The sequence below is a fragment of the Crocodylus siamensis genome, chromosome 1 (assembly GCF_052110815.1).
Source record: "Crocodylus siamensis isolate JL-2025a chromosome 1, ASM5211081v1, whole genome shotgun sequence".
In the NCBI taxonomy this organism is placed as follows: domain Eukaryota; kingdom Metazoa; phylum Chordata; order Crocodylia; family Crocodylidae; genus Crocodylus; species Crocodylus siamensis.
This window is the reverse complement of record NC_143395.1, coordinates 101,737,810-101,757,506: the sequence shown is the minus strand read 5'-3', so window position 1 is coordinate 101,757,506 and position 19,697 is coordinate 101,737,810. Positions and strand designations below refer to the sequence as shown.

Sequence of the window (19,697 nt, the reverse complement as noted above, 5' to 3'; positions counted from 1 at the left end):
GTGTTTAGCAAAATTTGCAGATTTGTTGGAATCTGTCAGGGCTGTACCAGGAACACATTTGTTATGGCCTCAAACTTCCAACCTCTGCCCTTTCAACCATGTACCCAGCCCATCCACTTGACTACTTGTCTAAAAAATGGAAGTGTCCTTCTTGCTCTATTGCCCCCTCCAGTCACAGACTTTTGCTGGGTAGATTTTCATAATTTGTGCTTTCCTCATTGTGACAGGGGGCCAGCTTTTTTTTTTAAATATGCTGGTAAGTGTGCCACCGTCACATTTTGCTGGATTTTTCTTCTTTCGGGATCAGCTTCCCCACCCTGTTACTCACCTGCCATGACTTGCTGTTACTTGATTCTTAAGAAAGAGGGAGCTTGACCCACAGGTTCCCAGACAGGCTCCAGGCTCACCACCCGCAGGATAATGAGGTATTGCTTTAAAGGCAAAAATGCACGTTCCTACCTCCCCTTGACATGCCCTGTGACTCGCAGATGGTTTTAAAAATTTCTCTTATGTTGGGGACTCATCCACTGGGGCTTGCTCTCTCGCTCTCTAGATAGGCCTGTCAGTCAAAACCCACTAATCAGGGCTTGACTCCAAGGCTTTAGTTCTCTAACTCACTTGGGCTCAAGGCCCTCCTCCATTCCATGCTTTCTGCAACACCAGGCCTACTGGCCCTTCTACACTATGTGTCCCTGTAGTGCCAGACTGTTGGGGCCTCAGCCCCTTTTGGCTTTGCCCCTCTTTCTGTATTTAGGGCCTTTAGCCTAAGTACACCTGCTAGGACCTGGCTCCAAGGCTCCTATCTTGCCTTCAAGCGACTTTGGGCTTGTGGCCCCAGTGTGGCACCCCTAGTGCAGCAGGGCTGCTCTATCATGGTGCCCCTTCGTGCTTATAAGGCCTCCTCCACCCCTACAGCCTTAACCACAAACCACTGGCCTTTTTAACATCAAACATAAGCCATAGGCTCCTATGGCTATATAATGAAAATAATAATAAAGAGATAATAAAGAGATAAGAGAGGCAAAGTGCCTGCTTACTTTATGTGATCATCCTTCTGTCTCACAGTGTATTCTTCCCAAAGAGGCTGCTGCAGCTGCACCATAGTCCTCGGGGGTCCCCCTCTCTGCTCTCTCGCTGGCTTTCTCCACTTGCAGTTTATATGGTTCTGGCCTTCCCCTTCCTGTCACCTGACCAGCGGGCAGGGCTCGATCTCTAACCCCTACTCGACTGGCCAGCTGTGCCTGGAAGGTTCTGGATTTAAAGGAACTGCCCTACTTCTTGGTAATAGGGCTAGGGTTCCCTGTTACACCCGCCTATGTATGCACAGCCAGATACCTGTTGCATGTTTAGTAGCTATATGGATAGTCACACGTCTACACTGTGCATGGAGTAGGGTTGTGAATTGTGTAACTGGGAGAAATGGCAGTTTTGCAGCTGGTTAGCTGCCATTTGGAAATGAGCTGGTATTCTGGTCCAATAAATACTGAAGGAAGCATTTATATGAAGCAGGATGATACTGGAGTAAGCAGAATACCTAAGAACCTTTGAGGATCTACAATTAACATCCGCTGATTCTAAAGGATGTTTTCCTAAGTAAAAAAACCTCCATAGGATAACAGACCCATTTGAGTTTTGTCTTGACTTTCTCTTTCTCATGTCCTTGTGACAAGTTATTTAGCAGAATTTGCAGATTGTTTGGACTCTGACATGGCCGTGCTGTGAGCGCTTTTGCTATGGCCTTGAACTCTCAACTTTCAGCCGTTCACCCCAGTGTCCACAACAGGGTTGGGTACTCGAAAGTGATTTCTGGATATCTTAAAACATTTAAAAAAACAGAAACATGAGTTGTTGCCATCCCCTAGTAGCAGGTACACAATTGATATTTTCAGAAAAATTTGGCTTGGGATGACAGCGAAGAGCCTCAGACAGTATCTTTTACCATCTTGTTTTAATAAGCATTCTTTTATTTTTCTCTCTTGCGTTATCAGTTCACGCAGAAGTATAAAATATAATTCATAGGATGCTGCTGACCTTGGGAGATACATTTGAGAAAGAGATTTCTGAATTGCAGCTTGCCTTTGTTTTCAAGCACATTCTTTAGGTTGTACAATTGTTTGCTGTTTTTTGAGGTGGCCGTTTCATGTTGAGATAAGATGTAGTTAAAGAAAATTGCCGAAAATGTGTGTCTAACACAACTTGTCAGTAATGCCTTTACCTGGAAAAAGAGGGAAATATCCTGCTTTAGGAATGAAGCACGCTTCTCAAAGACACTAACAACGTTGGCTTTCTTGTACAGTTGCTATGGAAACGAGCCCTTAAAGATCGCTTCAAATATGTGCGGAGACCAATTGAAGATGATGAGCAGGTTCTGAGGAACAAATGCAAGTTTGGCCACAGGAGAGGACAAACTAGGAAGTCTGCTGCTGCTGAAAGCAGATGTGATGAAATCCAAGTGGTACAGATAAAGGTAACATTTCTGTCTCCGTCCATAAATAGCATGTATGGGTCCTACAAAAGTCTTTAGGCTCCAGTACGGCAGTAAGCCAAAGCCTGCCCTAGAAGGGAGTATGGAGAGACCACTCCTTATTAAAGGGCTCACTGTGTTGGTCAGAAAAGAGGAGAGTAGGTTATGACCCCCATTCCTTTCTGGGGAATCCTACACTGACACTGAGAAACCCAAAACAGGTGATCCTCTGTTGTCTTGCACCATTGCTTGTACCACCAGCTAAATGGACATAAAATAGTATTTGCCTTCTTAATATACTTTCATTCCATTTGTTTGACTTCAAGAGTGTCTTTTTTGACTTCAGCAGTAATTAAGGGCTTAGATATTTGGAGGAAAGAATAATCAAAGATATGCAAACCAACAGAAACGAAGACAAATAAAACATTCGTTTTATCCAAGGGAGGTCACACCAGGCTAAATGAATAGCCTTTAGATAAGGGCAAGGTAGTGGACTTATTTTATCTATATTTAAGCAAAGCTTTTTGTGATTGAGCCTTGTGGGAAATGATTGGCCAAACTGGAGAGGATGGGGGCCAATACTACAAACATAAGGTAGGTAAAGGAGACTACACTGGGTTACGTGGAAGAGTGGGTTTTCAGACTGGAGAGTGATCGCTAGTGGGGTTCCTTGGGGATTGGTTTTAGGATCTGCTTTCTTTGTGCAATTCATGCAATTTTTATACATGCTCTGTGACACAGTGCTGGGCTAGGTGGTGTCATTCCTCACCTCACTCACCCTCCATCTTCCTTGGGAGTATTGCACATGGCCACACCTACATTTGGGAGTTTTGACTGAAGTGCATTTGCACATGTGTTAAAAAAATCTCCTGGCTGGGGGATCTTGCTCTGTTCCAGATCAAACCGATCAACACATTTGAGGGTAGGAAGAAAATTTCCCTTTGGTTACATCCACAAGGACTAAATGCTTCTTGCCTTCCTCTCTAGTGTGGGGAATTAATTGGTCCTGTCCTTGGATCCTCTGACCATACAAATGCAGTGGGTGCCAGTGTTTTTGGCAGGCATGCCACAAATTAGACACACTCCATCCCTGAGTGATACTCCAATTCTTTTCCCCTGCCTGATCTCCTGCTTTGCTTCCTGCCCTGTGCTCCTTGCCTGATCCCCTGCTCTTCCTTCTGCTTCTTGGCATATCTCCTGCTCTGCTGCCTGTCTCTCACCCTGATCTGCTACATGCCACACACACAGGCTGCCCAGGCCACTTGTGGCACTCATGCCACAGGTTGGGCACCCCTGAACTAATCAATTATTTGCAGTTGCAGTGGCAGGGTACAGGCAGTTCCCTTGTCTCCCAGGCTTTTTATCAGTTGAATGCTGTGTGGCATTCTGTGTGTTTCTAATTTTGTGCTTTGTAATTGTGATGTGTGGGGATTGGGAGTATCTGATAAATAGGGATCTTTGCCCATGAGGGCAGAGGCTCAATAGTCCAGTCCAGTGTACCAGTCATGTTGCAGGTTTTAGAGTGCAGATCAATACACACTTGGGCCTCAAGAACTAGTTGTACAAATGCAGTTGTACAAGTGCAAAGAAGAATGCACATGGACACTTGACTAGATGCTGGGTAACCTTTTATCCTCATACCATATTCCCCTTTGTGGTATGCTGAAAAGCAATTTGTGTATTGCGGTAGAGGGTTCTGGTGAACAGAACAGGCAGTTCCTTCATTTCCTTTTAAATAGAGTTTCTGTTCCAGAAAGGGCCATTACTGTCTTGTATGTGTTTTAAAATGTACTAATTAATTTATCCATTTTCATGCAAGCAAGAATTTCTCAATTATACTTTACAAATTCTCTTACCACCTATTTCAATAAGGCAATTAAATACACAGTTAAACATGAAACTATGCACTTCTGTGAATGTGTTAAAAAATCAAAACACAATCAAATATTAAGGCCTTTAGTTTGATCTAAATATGTCCATCCACTCCTGGAAAGGAGGACCCAGTGCTCCCTTTGGCTTTTGTGGTCACACTTGCCTCCTCTTGCTTCCATGTAGCTGCACGGTTGCTTCAGCTGCTGCACTGTTCAAATATATTATTTAGCTTTTATTTGTTTTATAGTCTGAGGAAGGATTCAAACTGTTCCTTTGAGGAAGGAACAACAGTATCGAACAGAGAACTCAGTTCAGTAGCATTGAAATGATGGACATTTCTCACTCGTATTTCTTCTGTCCTTGTCTGTTTTAGAATACGTGTCTTGGGGTTTTTAGTGTCCGTTATCCCTCAGGATAGTCAACACTTTACTTTTTGTATTTCTTCTTTATCAAAAACACCAAGGAAAATTTAAATGCAAAAATTAGTATTAATGCAACCTTTAAATTTGAAACAATATTCTTGCAAAATTAAGGACTTTGCACATTATTTCACCTTATGTAAGTATCACTATATAGCAACCAAATACAGCTGGCTCAGAGATCCTTGCAGTTTTGTGATTTAGCAACTGCAGACACACACTATTGAACAAGGTGTTCTGGCATCCTTTTAAGCAAGCGTCTTTTTGTTTTTGTCGTTTGTTTATAAGAACACAAAGAGAGGCATGCTCCAAGGTGCTGGTCATCCTGCCATACATTCAAATTGCAGAATACATATCCTACTCTTATATCCTTACAGAACTTAATATTCCAGAGACAAAAGGAACTGGTAAGTACAATACTACCACCACATCCAGTCTTCTTTATTTCCTTTCTACTGACTGGAAAAACAGATGGGCCTGAATATGTGGGCTAGAGGGCGACATGGTGGGTACTTGAGACCACAAGAGTGGGAGCAAATTCCAAAATTAAAGGACCCCTCTAGACAATAGCATGCCAGAGAACTCCAGTTTTTGTGCCGGACTACAGTCGGGTCTGTATGAACCTATGAGAGACTCTCAGTTAGGCAGGTCCCAGGCCAGTTAGAACTTTGTAAGTCAAAGCCAGCTGGTAACCAGTGAAAATTTAAGAGCACATCTGTTCATAATGGTTGACCTGCTTCCCAAATGTACAGCTGATTTCCATACTATGTTCCAGCTTTTGCACAGACGTAAGATGCAGCAGCTCTATGGTGCATACTTTGTAGTGGTTCGCGTTTCAGCTGTTAACAGCAGAAAGGTGAGATCCTTGCTTAAAAGAATGCCAGTAGAGCCAAAGCCTATTCCATCTATTGGCCATCTCAGCAGACTTCTGATTCTGTTCCACTCCATTCAAGTCCTGAAAATTAATTGATGCACCTACTTTTGAATCACACCACCATCTTACCCTTAAAATTTAGTCACAAAACGGCAGTGAAGAGGAAGAGGACTAGCTCACCTTCGCTGACTCGAGCAGGGTGGACTAGAATAGAATTAGAGTCACACTTAGGAACTTCAGTCCATGTATGTGCCAAAGAGAGAAAGTAGAATCTGACCCCTAGTTTTTGTAGTCAGAGTTGGGTTTGGGTTAACAAACAACACCCTTGACCATTGGTGTCCAAAAGGCATGACAAGGGCCATGGACAGACATGCATTTGTAGTGCTACAAGTACGGCAGCACTTAATAGTGCTACTAAAAATTACCCTGTGTGGGTTGTACATATATTCACAGACTCCAGGCTGGAGTGCTTCAAAGTCACTGCACAGGTGTGCTTTCCAACCAGCGGACAATAGGAAGTTATTTCTCTGCTTCTTCCCACCTCCAGGAGCCTGCTGGTGAGCCCAGTCACTCACAGCCTGCCCTCTCCCCTTCTCAGAAAGGTGGTTCACCAGACAGTTTGTTAGTGGTGGGCAAATTTTTCTGAGCATGACTGGAGAGAGTGATTGGTTGGCACTGGTGCCTGCCACCCCAGAGGGGCAGCAGTGGTCTTGGGCAGTAAGAGGGCAAGCTTCCTGCTGTTCTACAGCTTCCTGCTGTCTAGAGGAAGCAGGGCTTTTAAGGTAAAAACAGATGTTGCCAAATGAGTTCTTTGCATCTCTATGCCTAGACACAGACCAAGACAAATCTCCCAATTGGATCATAGATAGACACAGGAGGGACACAACTGTTAGAACAGACTTAGTGAAGGGGCACTTGGAGGGGCCGGATATGTTCAAATCAGCAGGCCCAGATGAACTTCATCCAAGGGTGCTGAAAGAATTGGCCAGTGTCATAGCAGAGGCACTGGCACAGCTGTTTGAGCACTCATGGTGCTCCAGTCAGGTCCCAGAGGACTGGAAAAGGGCTAATGTGGTCCCTATTTTCAAGAAGGGGAGGAGGGAGGAACTGGGAAACTGTAGGCCAGTTAGTCTCGCCTCTATCCTTGGAAAAACTCTGGAGAAATCATTAAGGATCATATTTGTGGGAGCCCAGCAGGGGAAATAATGCTGAAAGGGTATCAGCATAGATTCATTGCAGGTAGATCCTGCCTGACTAATCTTGTCTCTTTTTATGACCAGGTCACAAAATGCTTAGACGCAGGAGTCAAGGTAGATGTCATCTATGTAGACTTTAAGAAGGCCTTTGATACAGTATCTCGTTCTGTTCTCATAAATAAACTGAGAGTCTGCGATGTAAATGATTACAGAGTCAGGTGGGTGGCAAACTGGCTTAGGGGTTGCACCAAAAGAATGGTGGAGGACGGGTCACTATTGACCTGGAAAGATGTGGGCAGTGGACTTCCACAAGGCTCAGTCCTTGGACCAGTGCTATTCAATGTCTTCATCAGTGACTTGGATGAGGGCATGGACAGCACCCTATCCAAGTTCGCAGATGATACCAAATTATGGGGCAAATTTAACAGACCAGAAGGTAGGGAATGGATACAGGAGGATCTGGAGAAGTTGGAAAAATGGGCAGTACAAAATAGGATGCAGTTCAACAAAGACACGTGCAAAGTGCAGCACCTGGGTAAAAAGAACCACCAACACACTTACAGATTGGGGGGATGATCTTCTCAGCAGCACAGCAGTGGAAAGGGATCTTGGAGTCATAGTTGATTCCAAGATGGACATGAGTTGTCAACATGAGGAAGTGATCAACAAGGCTAACCGCACTTTATCATACATTAGCAGATTCATGATGAACAGGTCCAGGGAGGTGATGCTTCCCCTCTATGCGGCACTGGTCAGGCTGCAGTTGGAGTACTGAGTCCAGTTTTGGGCACCGCACTTCAAGAGGGCTGCGGAGAAACTTGAGAGGGTTCAGAGAAGGGGCTCCAAGCAGGATTACTCCTGCAGGGACCAAACCAGGAAAGTCAAGGCTGCAACTGAACTCCAACTAGTTTCAGGAATCAAGGACAACAAAAAGTCCTTTTTCAGATATGTGGGGAGCCGGAGGAAAAGCAAGGGCAACGTTGGACCCCTGCTAAACCAGATGGGGCAACTGACAACTGACGCCCAGGAAAAAGCCAACCTATTAAATAGGTACTTTGCATCAGTCTTTCATCAGTCACACGGGATGCCCATGCCTGCTATGGGACAGGGAAATCTGGGTGAGGGGAATCCCCTACCCTCCGTCAATGCTGACCTCGTGAAGGAACACCTTGAGAAGCTGGATACCTTCAAGTCAGCTGGCCCTGACAATCTGCACCCCAGGGTACTCAAGGAGCTGGCGAGCGTCATAGCCCAGCCCCTGGCACGGATCTTTGAAAACTCCTGGCGCTCTGGTGTAGAGCCCGAAGACTGGAAGAAGGCCAATGTGGTGCCGATCTTCAAGAAAGGGAGGAGAGTGGATCTGGCTAACTACAGGCCCATTAGCCTGACTTCTATCCTGGGGAAGATCTTAGAAAAGTTTGTTAAGGAGGCCATCCTTGATGGACTGGCCCAGGCTAACATTCTAAGGGACAGCCAGCATGGGTTTGTTGCGGGTAGGTCTTGTTTGACCAATCTCATTTCCTTCTATGACCAGGTGACCTATCACCTGGACAAGGGAGAAGAGATTGATGTCATATATCTTGACTTCAAAAAAGCTTTTGATCTGGTATCCCATGATCACCTCTTGGCCAAACTGGCCAGTTGTGGCCTTGGCTCCACCACGATCCGCTGGCTGGGAAATTGGCTTCGTGGTCGGACCCAGAGGGTTGTGATTGATGGCAGTCACTCATCATGGTGCCCTGTGACCAGTGGGGTCCCTCAAGGCTCTGTCCTGGGACCCATACTGTTCAACATCTTCATTAACGATGTGGACATTGGAGTCAGGAGTGGACTGGCCAAGTTCGCCGATGACACCAAACTTTGGGGCAAAGCATCCACGCCAGAAGATAGGCGGGTGATCCAGGCTGACCTGGACAAGCTCAGCAAATGGGCGGACGAGAACCTGATGGTGTTTAACACCGAAAAATGCAAGGTTCTCCACCTTGGGAGGAAAAACCTGCAGCACCCTTATAGGCTCAGCAGTGCTACGTTGGTTAGCACTACAGAAGAAAGAGACTTGGGGGTCATCATTGACCACAAGATGAACATGAGCCTCCAATGCGATGCTGCGGCTAGTAAAGCGACCAAAATGCTGGCTTGCATCCATAGATGCTTCTCGAGCAAATCCCGGGACGTTATTCTCCCCTTGTACTAGGCCTTGGTGAGGCCGCAGCTGGAGTACTAAGTCCAGTTTTGGGCTCCACAATTCAAAACGGATGTTGAGAAGCTTGAGAGAGTCCAGAGGAGAGCCACGCGCATGATCAGAGGTCAGGAAAACAGATCTTACGATGACAGGGTGAGAGCCACGGGACTCTTTAGCCTGGAAAAGCGTAGGCTCAGGGGTGATCTGATGGCCACCTATAAGTTTATCAGGGGTGACCACCAGGATCTGGGGGAACGTCTGTTCACCAGAGCGCCCCAAGGGATGACGAGGTCGAACGGTCACAAACTCCTGCACGACCGTTTCAGGCTGGACATAAGGAAGAATTTCTTTACTGTCCGAGCCCCCAAGGTCTGGAACAGTCTGCCAGCGGAGGTGGTTCACCTATATATATTGAACACCTTCAAGAGTAAATTGGATGCTTATCTTGCTGGGATCCTATGACCCCAGCTGACTTCCTGCCCTTTGGGCAGGGGGCTGGACTTGATGATCTTCTGAGGTCCCTTCCAGCCCTAATGTCTATGAAAAATATGGTCAGAGGCCTGCAGGCAAGGCCTTACGAGCAGAGACTGAAGGACCTAGATCTCTTCACCCTTCGCAAGAGAAGGCTGAGAGGTGATCTTGTGGCTGCCTATAAAATCATCAGAGGAGGGCAGCAGGAAATAGGAGATGCTCTATGTACTAGGGCACCCTCTGGAGTAACTAGGAACAATAGCTACAAATTGATGGAGAGCAGATTTAGGTTGACATTAGAAAGAACTTCTTTATAGTAAGGGCTGCCGGAATCTGGAATGGGCTTCCAAGGGTGGTGATGCTGTCCCCTACCCTGGGGATCTTCAAGAGGAGACAGGACAAGCACCTAGCTGGGGTCGCCTTACCCCTATGCTCTTTCCTGCCCAGGGCAGCCAGTCTGACTCAATGAACTACTGAGGTTGCTTTCAACCCTAACATCTATGAATCTGTGAATCAGATCTCTGGTTGCTGTTATGTTATGACTTTCTTTTTTCAGGGCATGCAATTTCCACTGCTTGTATGTTAATATAAGGTGCAAAGTACAGGTTGTCACTCTCTTTAAAAAACAAACAAAGAAATAAAAACAAAACAAAATTCATCTTATTTGCCTATTCAGTCAATTTGACAATTTGCAGACCAAGAATCATTAATTGCCAATAAACTCTTTTAAAATGTGTGGTTAGCGCTGGTACACCTGTCTAGTCTTTATTGCATCCATCTGGCTCTAGAAGGTAATTACATGACACTAATTGAGTGAGAGCTGACTTTTAAGATTTCTTCTGATTATATATAATATTTGTTCCAAATTACTCCGGTTCTGATGAAGAAATAGTTTTTGCTTCCTAGTTATCCATTTTTTTGATTCAGACATTCAGAAAAGAGGGGAGGTGGAGAGACCTACTATCAACAGTAGGATTACGGGTGCATCATGCTACATGCTTTCTGAGTCTGCTGACAAATGAGCAGGGCATCTCTTCTACCTTAGGAGGACCGTATCCCCAGCAAGGCCTTCATCTGCTGTTCCTGTTCATGCTGTGCTCAAATGCCAGTAATGCCAACCCTAGTGCTGACAGCGCTGACACTGCCTACCAGGCATCCAGATGTGATGAATAGCAAATGTGCACTGACTGGAACTGAACTTATGGTGCCCTGATTGCACAAGGTCTTAAAACATCCTTGAAAGAAATCTTCTGAGCCCTCACTGACATTGATGGCTGGGAAAAAGTTAGTGACTGCAAGGTGAGACAGCAAAGACAACACAAGACAGGGCAGCAGCACTACAGACTTCAATGCTGGGCCTATGCCAGCACTTGTCACCATTACCAAGTCACTTCTTTCCCACTGCTGAGCAGCCATGACAGAGGAACTGAAATATGCCATTATTAGGAATTGGAGACACTAATTTCGCATTGCAATAAAGATAGGGCCGATTGGCAGTGTCTAGTTGTTTTCCCTGAGGCCCTTGACGCATTACATCGATTGTGCAATTACTGGTTAATTGCACAATAAATTTAGACATGCTGCATGTGCGAAGTAATTAATATACAATAAAAGTAGCCAACAAACCATAAAAATGACCACAGAGTCTCAAAATCGTTGCTTGGAAAAATGTAGAACATGTTTATAGCTGTTTTCTATTAAGCTTTAATTTGAACATGTGGCATCTCACACATAGGGTGTATTTGCCCGGGCCCACCAGCATTCCAGGGTAGACTGCTTTCTTCCTGCAAGAGAAATCGCTGTGAATCATGCTGAACTGCTGCCCCAGAGCCCAGTAGCAGGAGATGTCATGACCAGGGATCCTGGTTTTCTCTGATTTAAAAAAATCCCCAATTTTTGGTTAAAAAAAGTAACCCCAGATCTACATTTTCCCATGATTAAAATGAAATGCCACATCTATCTATCTATCTATCTGTCTATCTATCTATCTAGACAGATAGAGAGATATAAATATAGATATTTATCTATCTATATAGATATATAAGCCATATCTAATAAGCTATAGTTATAACTATATCTATTAGATAGATTTTTATAGCTATAGATAGATAGATATAGATATCTATATGACTATATAGATAGATATAGATATCTATATGACTATATAGATAGATATAGATATATACATGGTGGTTCATTTTAATCATCGAAAAATGTGGATCTGGGGTTACTTTTTTTAACCAAAAATTGGGGATTTTTTTAAAATCAGAGAAAACCAGGATCCCTGGTCATGACTCACTGCCACTCTCCTCTTTTCTTCAACCACCCCCAAGTCTGCTGCTTTAAGAAGCCATTAGCACTTCTATGAAAGCCAAGGACTAAACAGATACTTAAGTGACATGCTTTACTTCTCTGACACAGAGAGAGATGGGGAGGGAATTTGTTCAGAAATTTGGGGGCAGGATAAGCACGTACAAAGAAGCACCTAATAAGGTCCCTGAAGAATTCCAACCCTGCTGAGCCTTCCTTCCCACCCCCATCCCCACCCCATCCCACTGCCCTTCTCCTGGGTCTCCTTAGATCTGCACGAGGGCTGTGGGGAGCAGCTCTTTACTGAGGGGAAGCCCAGGTGATGACTTATTCCCGGACAGCTGAAGAGACAGGTGACAACCCCTGGCAACAGCTTTTTAACTCCCCTGACTGGCAAGTGCTGGCAGAGCAAATTATCAAGATACTTTTTCCCTTCTGGATAGCCTGTCCTTTCAATGTGAAGCAGGTCACATGGCATGACAGTTTCTATGAAGTGATATTACCTATTGTTTGATGGAAATAACATCTGATAGGGACCTAGTTTGATCTCATTTTTGCTGCAAAATGGCACCATGTTTAAAATTCTTTTGGGATGCTACCAGCTTAATTGACTGATGGTGTATAGATGACCTAGAGTCTTCCCTAGATTTTAATTCAGTAGACTAAAATGCAACTTATAAACTAAGTTTGTTCCCATTCTTGCTGGCCAACTAGCTACTGCTGGACATGGCTGTCACAGAATTCAAATTGTGTTCAAACCGTATTCATCAAAAAAATTTAAGTCAATGTAGTTGGTACATGCAGCTATAAAGGGCTCATTTTATTACTGAATGGCAGCCACTTTTCTACTGAAATAACTTTTCATTTCATTTGCCTCTCTTTTCATTTACTGTAAGTCATCTTGTAACAAGCTGGAAGAAAAAGGAAGACATGTGTAGGTAAAGTATGTAGTTCTTTGAAAGTTTAAGATTTTCTTATTTCATTTTATTCAAGCATACAGCATATAATGACTTGTTCACTGCTCTTCCTTGGTAAGACTTTATTTGGTAAATGTGTATAGGAAAAAATATTCTGAAATATGCTGTTTCAGTAATAAGGTCATTATATGCAGAACATATTCTGCTGCAAGCATGAAGTTTAACACATTTTTGTAACAGAAGAAATCTTTTGATGTTAGACTTTAATAAATTTGTATGGTTATAAATTATTTATGCCTTAAACAATGCTAGATTTCCCTTAATCTATCAAAACCCTCAAATACAATATGAATAAAACTACTTAAAAATACTGAACAAGTGTAAAGAAATCATTTTTCCCCCTTTATACTTTTAGCAAATTAGGCTATGAAAGCATCTATTGATCTACCAGCACGTGTTAGCTCAATATGCTGCACTCCTGTAATGATTCTCTGCTGAGAACAATTACTGGATAAACTAACATGGCAGTGGAGTCTCAAGTGCCTGATCTACTGGTGATTGATGTACATGTGCCGCTCTTCATTAAATATCAATTGGAATTAAAGCACATGGTGATGGAAGGATAGATTACTTTGGGTATCAACTAATCTGTATTTAAATAGCTTGGTTAGAAGAAAGGAGATAAATACATAGATCTAAAAGGCTCAGGCATGTCTGTGTGTTGCTGCCTTTGTGCACTGAGCTGAGAGCTTCACAACCACGTCAGTGAGAGCCCTAAAAACCAGCCTGGTGTTTCACTGGTAAATGTTGTATTTCCTTGCTGTAGCATTTTAACACTTTAGCGTGCTTTATACATGTTTCTTAGCTAGGTCTGAAAGGATAGGAGGATCAGAAGTGCAGACAAACCTACATTAAACAAGGGTTTTCTTCAGTTCCTTTTAGTCAAGTTCATCATTTCTTGAATGTGAGGTTTTTGTAGGTTGCATGGTTTGGGGCATACATCTGGATAGCAGAGTGTAGCTTGTCTAAGCTAGAAGTACAGGAAACCCTCGTTATTCACGGGTTTGGCATTTGCAGTTTGAAATATTTGCGGCTGCTGAACCCGCATTTTAAACACACTTTATACACTTCCAGGAACATCTCGGGAGCACTGCACTTGCTGCAACCACCCACCACTGCTGCCATGCTCCCGCCAGAGCCGCCGGAGCCATGCCCCACCCTAGCCACCAGGGGCTCTGCATTCATGAACGCAGTGCCTTATTTGTGGATTTCGCCACTCGCGGGGGATATGTTCTCGTATCCCCTGCAAATGGCAAGGATCGCCTGTACAGTTTACAATTTCGATGTGTTGGTTTCAACCTGGTGATGCAGCCCAGGGTGAAGTTACATGTTATGCTTAGGCCATACTAGGGATACTTAAATTGTGAGCATCCCCACATTAAAGCTCCTTAACTCATGCTAATTGCCCCCCAAGCACCTCAGAGTTATGCCACTTCAGGTGAGGGTTACCTGGGCTGTGCTACCTGGCTCATGTTAGGATAACTTCTGTCTGCTTTACTGAGATAAAACAAGCAATTTGCAATCCTCCAGCAGCCCAAGATGCTTCCTTCCCACCTTCCCTCCTCCCTTGCCCTCATTACCCCAGAGCAGGGTTAGAGATGGATGTCCTGGCTCCTAGCCATGCCCCTGCTCACCAGTCCTCTGTGGCAAGTCAGAGCTGTGGAGGCAAGAAACAGTATTAACCCTTAACATATGATTGCTCACAGGATGTTCTAACTTTAACAGCACTTAATGAGTGTAATGCAATTTCATTATGAGAGGCGAGTGCTTGCTGATTAATCATAGGATGCCCAGGAGTTGCCAGTATCCTGCGGCTGTGAAAAAGACCAGAACAATATCCTAAGGAACATTAGGATGTCTGCACACAGTAGAGACAAGAGGACCTAACAGCATCGTACAAGGAATTGTTATGACCCCTTTTAGAATAGTATGCAGTTCAGGTCTGTGTTCAAAAGAGATGCTTTGAAACAAGTTGAAAGTAGTTCCACTAAAATAGTTAAGAGAAGGGAAATCCTTTATTATGAAAGAACATTAAAGAAGCTCAGCTTGTTTATTTTAGCAAAACAGACTGAGAGGGAATACAATCACTCTGTAAAACTACAAACATGGGTCAAATATTAGAGAAGACAACAGGGTGTTTTTTTAGGGCTGAAAAACAACAGTGGCACTAGGTCAAATAGCTACACACTACCTACCATAAATTTAGATTGGAAATTAAAAGCTTTCTAATGATCAGAGAGTGGTGGAGTGTGAGGCAAGCAGTGTACTTCTTCCTAAGACTGAACTGGTTAAGTTTATGGGTAGGATGGGAAATTTTGGCGTACCAGTCAGCATGTGTAGATGTGGAGTCGTGTAATTGCGGCCCCCAGGGCTGTACTGTACAATATAGCTCTGCAGTGTGGAAGGCCTCTGTAACCAGGGCATTGCTGACTGTCACTTGGGGCCAGGATGGGACTTTTTTCCCTTCGTGAGTGTTGCTGGCTTTTATTTCACCTTTCTCTGAGATACTGGGATTTTGGGAACAGCTAAGGCTGGGGGTTCTTGATTGAGGGGTGCTGATGATCCCACTGGTACTAGTAACCCAGAGGTTTCTAGTATTGTTCTTCTGCTTATCGCCAAATCTGAGGCCAAGAGGGAACTTTTCTGCTGGGAGGTGTATATGTGTATGGGGAGGAGGGGGGGAATGGGTTGCTGCATAGACAGTCTTTTTCCTAGGATCTTCTAATCATGCATTAACTCAGTGGTTCTCAAACTCTGACAGATCGCGCACCACCAATTTAAAACAATACAACCTTAAGTACCACTAGCAAATTTTTCAGCTCAACCTTAAGTACGACCAGCAAATTTTTGTCATATAAAGTAATGATAATAAATGTGTTAATGTGTATCACTGACAGGTTATCTGTGTACCACTGGTGTTATGCACGCCACAGGTTGGGAATTGCTGTATTAACTACTTTCCTGTTATTGCAGTGACAGGGCATTGGCAGTGCCCTCATCTCCCCTCCTTTTACAATGGTATATGAAAAGGTATTGCTAATGTTTTGGATGTTGTTCATTGTAGTTGCATGTGACTGTTTAAAGTGGCATTTGGAGGACTGTTTAAAGTGGCAATATGGAGGATTCTTTCAGATAACAATAGCCAGGGGATGCAGGGGACTTGACCCGATAGACTAGGAGTCCCTTAGCTTACGTACAAGTGTTTCGTGTTTACTTATGTCGAATGTCTTAAAGCCTTCCTTGCTCTGCCAGTTCCACCAGTTCAAGAGGGATGACAAGCATGAATGAAGTGAATGGGGCTGGTCCTGTATCAGCTTTTTCTTTGGTTCTGCAGTTACTCTAAGGCATTGTGTTATTTCTGCTGCTGTTTGTTATGAATATTTGTAAGTGTAGTTCAGCTACTGAAGTCAGTAAAGGAAGTGGCTCAGGACTGCACAGCAAAATTGCAAGAAGGATCCACAGTCATCAGTTTAGCTGTGTTTGCCTTGATAGGTGTGGGTGGTGATAAAATAAAGTAAAGGTCTAATCTTACTCTTTTGTTTCTAAGAACACGGTCCACTTGCTGTAGTCCTGCCATGCCAGATTGAATCTCTTGTGAGTGGGTTATTGAGGGTGTTTCCTTCTCCAGAAACAAGCAATTGCAGCAAGATCAGGTGGCTGAACAAACTGGTAGTCCATTGGCAGGGAGACTGGAAATGGACCCAAAAGAACCATACACAACATCAATGCTACTTGATGTTGGAGATGACATTTGCATACAGTTACTTGTGGTTTTTAATTTAAAGTAAAAATCACTGCTGTTTTAAAAAGTCCTACTCTGTGTATCATGCATGTGCATGTCTGACTAGGAGGGTGTAATTTTGTCACAGGTCCTTGCACTATGGCTGCATTGTGTTGCACAAGCTGGTACTGAATGCACTTAACATGCCCCAATGTATATACGTATGCCGACAAAAAGTGTCCCCTTCAACTGGAGTGTGTTTGTTAAGAAAATGCTCTAAAAGCATTTCAGATACTTCTAATCATAGTGTTGGAAGGGCCTTCAAGGGCTATCATCTCTGTATAAGATTTGCTTTACTAAACCATCCCATGCCAATGCCTATTGAGTCACTTCCTGAAAATCTCCAGTGGCTGTTAGAGCTAGCCTGAGGAAGTGCAGCCACATTATAAACACTGGCTTCATGATGTACTTGGTAAGTTTGTTTTAAACATCATAGAAGGAGCAGTCAGGAACATCAGGTCAGTAAGATATTTGAATTTACAGCATAATCCAGCCTAAGCCATGCCCTTCCTAAACAAATATCCTCACCACTGTGCTCCTACCATCAGAGCTGTGCCAGTGGGGTACTAGTATAAATGCAGCCCAAGAGTGAATTATCTGACCAGTACTTCTTTTTCCATATATGCATCCCAGGGTCATTTCGACAGGCAAAATCACTGGTTTCCTCTAACAAAAACTAAGTAATTCAAGATTTGTTACATATATTTATTCTGATGGCGTCTTTGCCTAGTAATTACAGGCTTTATAATCTTGGCAGGGACTGTAATGATTTTTTTAAAGGAAAATTGTTAGTTCATGCCTACACCTTCAAAATAAATAATGCCGCAGAAATCAACAATTAAATTATTTAACTCGTGGTTGCTATAAGAATGGTGGTTTCCCTCTTCCTTTCTGGTTTAAAGCTGTAATATAGACACTGAGAAGTTAATGAAAAATGTCAGTGTAGTGGTCCTCTGGAGAGCAGATGTACACAAACAACTACTTCTTCATTCAATTAATCATATTGGGACTGGTCCAGCAAACATTTAATTGTGTGAGTCATACTACTGATATTGCCTACAGCTGGAGTACTTTGTCCAGTTCTGTGCGCCCCATTTCAGGAGGGATGTGGACAACATTGAAAAGGTCCAAAGGAGGGCCACCCGCATGATCCGGGGACTACAGGGCAGACCCTACATTGAAAGACTGCGGGACTTAAACCTGTTCAGCCTTCACAAGAGAAGACTGAGGGGGGACCTGGTGACTGTCTATAAACTCACTAGGGGGGACCAGAAGGGTGTAGGGGAGACGCTGTTTCCCCTAGCGCCCCCTGGCATGACAAAGAACAATGGACACAAGTTATTAGAGAGTAGATTTAGATTAGACATCCGCAAGAACTACTTCATAGTTAGGGCGGTTAGGGTCTGGAACCAACTTCCTAGGGAAGTGGTGCTGGCTCCTGCCCTGGGGGTCTTTAAGAAGAGGCTTGATGACTACCTGGCTGGACTTATTTGAGTCCAGTCTTTTTCTCCTGCCCAGGCGGGGGGTCGGACTTGAAGATCTACAAGGTCCCTTCCGACCAACTTCTATGATTTTATGATATCAGTGGGATTATTCAAATGAAAACTACTATCTGACAAATGAGTACCTGAGAACACCAGTGGATGGGACTAGACTGAATAGCTGAGGTGGCCCCTTCTAGTCCCATATTCCTATTTGTGTAGGAGCTGGGACAATGGTCCCATCTCTTCCATATATTCTTGGTCTTATCTATTGACTAAAATCCTTTACTTAGTGTTAAAGAATCAACATTCAAAAGGGTGTAAGAGTACATCATTAATAACATCATTCACATATTTCTAATAGGCTACGTCTGTGCAACCTGAGGAAAATTAGTGGGATTGCACAAAGATCAATAAGAGGATAATTTTAGATGGAAAAAATTTACTAAGAATGGTAATCTGTAGGGAAAGGAAATCTAGTCCGCATCTCAGAATCTAAGTTTGCAGTGCTGGGGCCAAGACATTTTGTCTTAATTTATACTTTATAAATGTTACATACTAAATCCAAAGACTGAAGCACAATAAACATGAAAAACCATACTATTTTTATATATTGTACGTGTTCAGGAGTGGATCCAGGATTTCCAAAGGGAGGTGCATGAGCAGCAACTCATGCTGTTAGGGTGACTGCACCCCTGCTGCCAGCTTCCTCCACACCTACCAGTGCAGACTAAACCATGGGAGGCTCCAAGAAATTTAAGTCCCTAAAGCACATGAAAACCCCTCTCTCTTTCCCTTTTTGCTCCAAGGAAGGTCCCTCCACCAACCCCATTCCTTTGCCTGTTTTCTCCCCTGCTTGGGGGCGGACAAGCTCCAGACCCTGCTGGGCTCAGCTGGGGAGGGGACAGCAGCAACAGGGTGACTTAAGATAGTTTTCCCCACCCTGTCCTGTCTCAGTGCAGGTGCTGCTGCTGTGCCCATCCCCAGCTGATCCCAGCCTCCTTGCAGGGACAAAAATGGCTTTGGTGCTTCCCCACCCCCGGGGTAGTGGAAAAAGAAAGGCAGTGGAGTAGGGAGGGAGAGGAGTGAGGATGGGGCATGCCTTTGAGCAAGAAATGAAAAAGAGGAAGGATTTTCACCTGCTTCAGGGAATTAAAGAAGTTCCCAGAGGGTCCCATGGTATGCTCCAATCCAACAGAGGCATGCAGTCATGCCACTGCACCCCCTCTGGATCTGCCTCTGTACATGTTTTACATCCTGCATCAGACAAAGCTACATCTGGTCTATTTAAATTTGTAGAAAAAAAAATCTGTCTTTTTATATCTCACAGGAGGAGCCTGCCTGTTTTGAAGGAAGTGAGATGAATGAACACATTAACTGGTTTAAGCAAGAATATGTGAAAACAGAGAGGAACTGGGAAGAAGTTGATAATAGGATGAATATGACATTAGGAATACGAAGAAAGATGATTAATAATAAGGCACCTTTGAAAGAAATTCTGTGCCTGTTTCCTTTTCTAAGGTGTCCTTATCAGGTAGTATTATAGGTCTCTCAATAGCAATGTTGCATTTGATCATGAAATATAAACAAGCAGCATGTCACCAGGTCAGTTGTTCATTGCCAGGAACGCATCCATCATTACTCAATCTATTCCACTAATGCCATGGTAA

General features: G+C 43.8%; 1 protein-coding gene across 1 annotated transcript in view; it reads left to right on the top strand.

Moving 5' to 3' along the window:
• Positions 1–19,697, top strand: part of SAMD3 (sterile alpha motif domain containing 3) — a 66,452-nt gene that overhangs the window by 41,425 nt on the left and 5,330 nt on the right. Inside the window, exons 6-7 of the mRNA XM_090031445.1 lie at positions 2,297–2,467; positions 19,358–19,561. Coding sequence (XP_089887571.1) covers positions 2,297–2,467; positions 19,358–19,561 — 375 coding nt within the window. The remainder of the gene's footprint in view (positions 1–2,296; positions 2,468–19,357; positions 19,562–19,697) is intronic.